This window comes from Oncorhynchus mykiss, chromosome 16 (genome assembly GCF_013265735.2).
Source record: "Oncorhynchus mykiss isolate Arlee chromosome 16, USDA_OmykA_1.1, whole genome shotgun sequence".
Taxonomy (NCBI): Eukaryota; Metazoa; Chordata; class Actinopteri; order Salmoniformes; family Salmonidae; genus Oncorhynchus; species Oncorhynchus mykiss.
In genome coordinates this window covers 43,045,622-43,050,998 of record NC_048580.1, presented here as the reverse complement: position 1 = coordinate 43,050,998, position 5,377 = coordinate 43,045,622, and the positions used below count along the sequence as shown (strand labels likewise).

The 5,377-nt window shown below is 40.3% G+C and overlaps 1 protein-coding gene across 1 annotated transcript; it reads right to left on the bottom strand.

Moving 5' to 3' along the window:
* Positions 1 to 2,556: 2,556 nt before the first annotated feature.
* LOC110492903 (N-acetyltransferase 8) lies at positions 2,557 to 4,427 on the bottom strand. Its single transcript, XM_021567366.2, has 2 exons — positions 4,294 to 4,427; positions 2,557 to 3,778 (listed from the first exon to the last, which is right to left on the bottom strand). The coding sequence occupies exons 1-2, from the start codon at positions 4,310 to 4,312 to the stop codon at positions 3,033 to 3,035; spliced, it is 765 nt and encodes a 254-aa protein (XP_021423041.2). The 5' UTR covers positions 4,313 to 4,427; the 3' UTR covers positions 2,557 to 3,032.
* Positions 4,428 to 5,377: the final 950 nt, after the last annotated feature.

Below are 5,377 nucleotides of genomic sequence, written 5' to 3'. Positions count from 1 at the left end.
AACCCTCTGTGTAAAGGGTTTTACATGGAACCCAAAGGGGTTCTACCCATGACCAAAAAGGGTTCTTCAAAGGGTTCTCCCATGGGGACAGCCGAAGACCCATTTCAGTTTCTTGATTGCACCTTTTTAGTAGGGGGTGTCACAACTTAATGTTAAGATTTAGAATTGTAGAATGCACAAGGTGCACTTTCGAAATGTGGTTGTGCTTCAGCAGCTTTTCTCTTATGTCAGTCGCTCAATTAGTCCATGTCAGCTACCATTTTTTACTTTGTTTAGTTAGTCTACCAGCCAGCTATCTAAACTTGTAGTAATCGTGGTCGAATTACTGATTTGTTAATCACTCTCACTCAGATGTCATATTAAATATTGCAAACATTCCTTTACACCCTATGGCAAAATAGAATTGCAGGAAATCAGCTGCCCATTAGCTGCCCATGGCAAAATGTGTAGAATTGCATTAACAAAAATGTGCTAATGACCCCCAAAAGGCTAGGGCTGGCTCTGACTACATGTGTGGATATGGATGTGGGTACGCAGACCCACATGATAAGTTCAGAATTTTTGGGGGGTGACCAATCAAAGCTCCCCATCCCTGATCGACAATATCCATTTACTTTGGTACTTGGCATGCTTTTGTTACTCAGGTGGGGTGTAGTATAATTAGAATATTTGGCCAGGTGCTATCCTCACTAGTCAAGTTCAACTGGCGAAACCAATAGGAACTTTATAAGGTATAGAGAGGAGATAGAGAAGAGATTATGTGAGAGAGTCGTGGTAATTTGACGAAGATGATGTAGGATCTAACAAATAAGAATCCCTAGTTCCAAGACAACAGCAAAACCCAGTTTTCTACAAACAAGTTCAATTCATCTCATCCTGCTCAATATGCATAAAATACACACAAACAGTGGAAATTAGATGTACTATACTGACAAATTGTTTAAGAACAAGAATTAATTTTTCTAAAACCTGGATTATACCCTGATATGAAATATTAAAAAAATGATACAGATTCATTAACATGATGGAACAGATCTCACCCACAATACAATCCCAAAAAGCCACGGGACCGACTCACTCAGTTGATTTCATACTTTTCAGATGAGTGAATCTCGTGAGTACGAATGATGGATGGATGAATCCTATGTGGGTACATCTGTACCAAAAGTCATGGGGCACGTGTTTTCAAGGAGTGTTTAGCTTACTTTTTCCAGGTGGTGGAAATAGTATTGCTATGATAGTGACCCTAGTCTCATTTCCATATTACCTTCCTCCTAGCCGTTATTGCCATTGAAATATCAACTTCCAATTCTATACTTTTAATAACCATAGGAGGTATTGACAGAAAATAAAGGGTTGTTTTTCGAGGCTTAATGGTGGGGAAATCCCTCTGCTGCTTTCCTGATATGCCATTCAACTTTCCAGCTGCAATTGAGCATTATATATGCACTAATTGCAAGTAGAAACACCCTCTCTGAGTTGCTTTCATCGCTTATTTACTTTTATGGACTGCACTAACTGTTACTTTACTTACTGGTTTCAAAACAGACGGTTTTTAAGCCATAATATCCAATTGATTTATCAGCGAATGTTTGTGCATGAGAAGCATTGCAATCAAGGCAGACCATTACCTGAGGCTAACTGTAATAGTGAATGGATGACAACAGACTTGGCTGTATTAAGGCTCAGCTTGCTCTGGCTACAACAACACCTGCCGGCCGGGCCATAAGCTTAATCCTCTCTGACAACCATGGGACGAGTGATTGATGTTCACAACGCATCTGATAGAGTGTGTGTTTGCAGCTCAATGCCAAGCTGCACCTTCCATATACTTGTTTTTGGAACTCATTTAAGCCACACCTGGACATCTCACTCGTGGATGTCCAGAGTTGTTTTATCTCCTATAAAACGTGAAATGTCAAGGTTAAACGATAGGTAAAAGAAAATACAGAATGTCCTGGGAAATGAATGTTGCTCTAGTCTAAACGATCGCGCAGGTACTATGTGTTAAAGTAAATCATTGTTTCTTAGCCTGGAATCCATTACTGATATGATCAGTTGCACGATTGTTTCACTGAAACTGAGCATACCAGTTTGGATTCCAGGCTACCTGTTTCTATTGCCTGTTGAAAATGAGCGAAGGACAACAACCAATCAGTCCTTCGTACTGTTGTGAAATAACCCCTGGTCTTTAACTTAAGCCCATGCAGCCTATTGTCCTGTATTGCTTGATCATGTCTAATAATCTCAGTCTGCATTGTATACAATGATCGTACATGGCATGTAAGTAGCAGAACACTGAACACTGCGCTCTTTATCCTGCCTTGCACTACACACATTCATTTTTTTCCTAGCTTGAAAGAATGTTAAACCTCCCAATGTTCCCGTACTATTAAATCTTGCATTAGTATTTAAGCAAAGAGTTTTGACATCTTAGAAGTCAGCTGGCAGTAATTCCTCTGAGGCAACGGAATTAAAACTTTTCCCTGGATAGAAAGAAACCATGTTTTTTTTGCATTTTTGTTGTGTAGGCTTGTTATTTCTCAGTAGACAAGAGAACAATCCATACTTTAATGTGGATATTGTTTATTTATTTTTTTTGCATCATATCCAATACTTTGTTTCACAAATATTAATTTGAGATTTTATTTTCTCAGTAATATCGGCAAACGTCTTCATAAATAATTTTTCTTCAAACTGGTGGGGTGGTATAATTGCCTTACCCGGTCTCAATGCCTTCAGACAACATAATATACGCCACATACATTAAGACGTCTGAAAAGTAGTATGCTAAGGAGATAGAAACCTTGATTCTGATCAAATTGTGAAATGATCTGACAACATGTACAGGATGTTGTCAAACTGTTTGGACAAGAGGCAGGCTTTTATATGTAAACTTGAATTTGATTGGAAACACTTCATTGAAAAGGGCCTGTCTTGATTAATTGAGATGGAATAGCTGTGTTTATTTCTACATGGTAGTGCTGTCATGGGTAGCTGTGGCTGAATGATGCTAGATGATATTTTGATTGTTAGATGTACTTCTCCATATGCATTACTTGGATGTTGGCCAGTTTGGAGAACCAGTGGTTAACGTGCGTGTTACTGTGGCACGAGGTTTGAATGAAGCCTAGTTTGCTGTAGAGGGCATTGGCTGCTGTCTGTGGCGAGCTGGTTTCCAGGACAACACGAGAGAAGCCACGATCCTTGCAGAACTCCATGACCTTATGAGCCAGTTGGGAGCCAAGGCCTTTTTTGCGGTACGCGAACGACACGATCAAGTGGGGCACCTCACCGTAGCTTCCATCTCTCTCATCTTGGCCAATCTCATCGACCCCACTCAAAAGCCCTCCATTCCAGCCATCTCCCCTTTCATCCCCTCCCCTCCTCCCCACTACCGCCACCAGCCCAGCCACCTTGGACTTGCCGTTGACTTCAGCCTTCGCCACCCAGAAGCCGTTGTCTGGGTTGTCTAGGAAGCTGGCCTGGATGTCGGCCATGTCCGTGGCCATCCTACTTAGCCTGTAGCCCTCGTATATTTCATAGCAGCAGTAGTAGATGAGACCAGCCCACGCTCCTCCAAAGAGTAAGGCCATGAAATAGGAGCTTCCACCTAGCACGTACCCTGCCATGGAAATGCTTAGGGTCACACCGATTTGATCTGGGTGGCTTATGGTCTTGAAGAAAGCTGGGTAAACATGTTCCAAAATCCCATTGCGAAACAATGAGATGACGGCGTCTTTATCCTCGGCCTGGTACTCGCGGATCGAACACTGCACTGCGAGAAAGAGAAGGGGGGAAGGTAGGGGGCTGTTTCAGCTCAACACGACTAATCTGCCTCTTTTTGCAATTATACAATCCTGCTGGATTTGCTTCACAATGGGCTCACATAACAGTTGGTCAAATAAAGCCCCTTTACAGAAAGTCCCTCTCAATGTAATTTATACACTAAAAACCAAGCAATTATAGAATACACAAAGTGGCATACAAGATGTAACTTGCCAACTAAAATGAGACTAATGAATCTAACTTTATGTGTTTAAGTGATAACATTGAGATACTGTAATCTTTGACAAGAAAGGTCCTAATTAGCAGTCATGACAATTCAAGTAAGTTATGATATAAATCACAGACAACTGGAAAAATTTTACATAAATGAACACAAACTGTGTCACAGTCTCAGTACATGTCAGTGTTACTATTGACCCATCACCCATACACTCCTTGTCTAACCAGAAACTAAAATCAACTAGCACTGGTAGTGCACACAGAGAAAAACAGAATATGACTTACAGTTATTTTTTTGGTCCATTTTGTGTCCTCTGTTCCCTGTTTCTTTTCCTTCTTGGTACTTTCACAATGCTACTCACTTTGGTACAATTCCCCCACCTCGCCTTATCTTTCTATGAACTATAGCACAGTTTATGGTACGTACCAATTCACAAAGCTGCTGCTAATTAGTCTGAGCATGCTCTGTTGCTATTTCACACATACACAGATGCATTCACGAACACACACACACACACACACAGGACAAAATCCTGTGTACCTCAATGACCTTGTAAGTTGCATTTTTATTAATACAAAATTGTATCCATGAAATGCAATAATTTGACATTTGCTGAATGTGAAAGTAAAATCATTAGGCAGAATTTCTAATTGTAATAAATCATCTAAACTATTAAAAGTTGATACAAATGATGAAATGTAGCCTTTTGCTTTATTTAAAGGACACATTTAATGTCTCCCTTATCAATGAAAACTGTGAACAAGCGTGTAACTAAGTTGTTAATAAAGTGATTCATAGACGGAATTTCTTGGTGTGACAAGCAAAGGCAGGACAGTAGCTATAGACTATTATTCACTTTAGACAAGAATACCAACAAATCTGCATTAAGCTACATGTGGATACAACAGTGAATGTTTGAATGGACATTATCCCATATAGCCTATGTCTACAGTAAACAACCCATTTACATTTGACATTAAAGTGGTTTTGAAGGCCCCTGTATTGTTGTGATCACTGTCCCCTGTATGTCCTATACTGTGCTATTATAGGCCTATCTGAAATATGAGGAGAGAGTGTGATGAATAATGTTGTGTCCCTTGATGTTTGAGCTTCTATGGCCTCATGCAGTGACAGTGTCTTCTGCAATAACCCAATGGCCCTCTGACGAGATTACATTTCCTCTGCTGGAGGAAGGCCCTTACACCTGTTTAAATCAATAGCGTCGCCTCATGAATTGCAGAGTGATGGAAGGTCAAGGAACTCTGGAACTTTCTCAAACCTTTTTAGAGTGCTCCTGTGAATTCTGAATTCCAGATCAGTGAACCTTCCAAACCTTCATCGTTTAATCAAATGTAGGGACTGAATCAA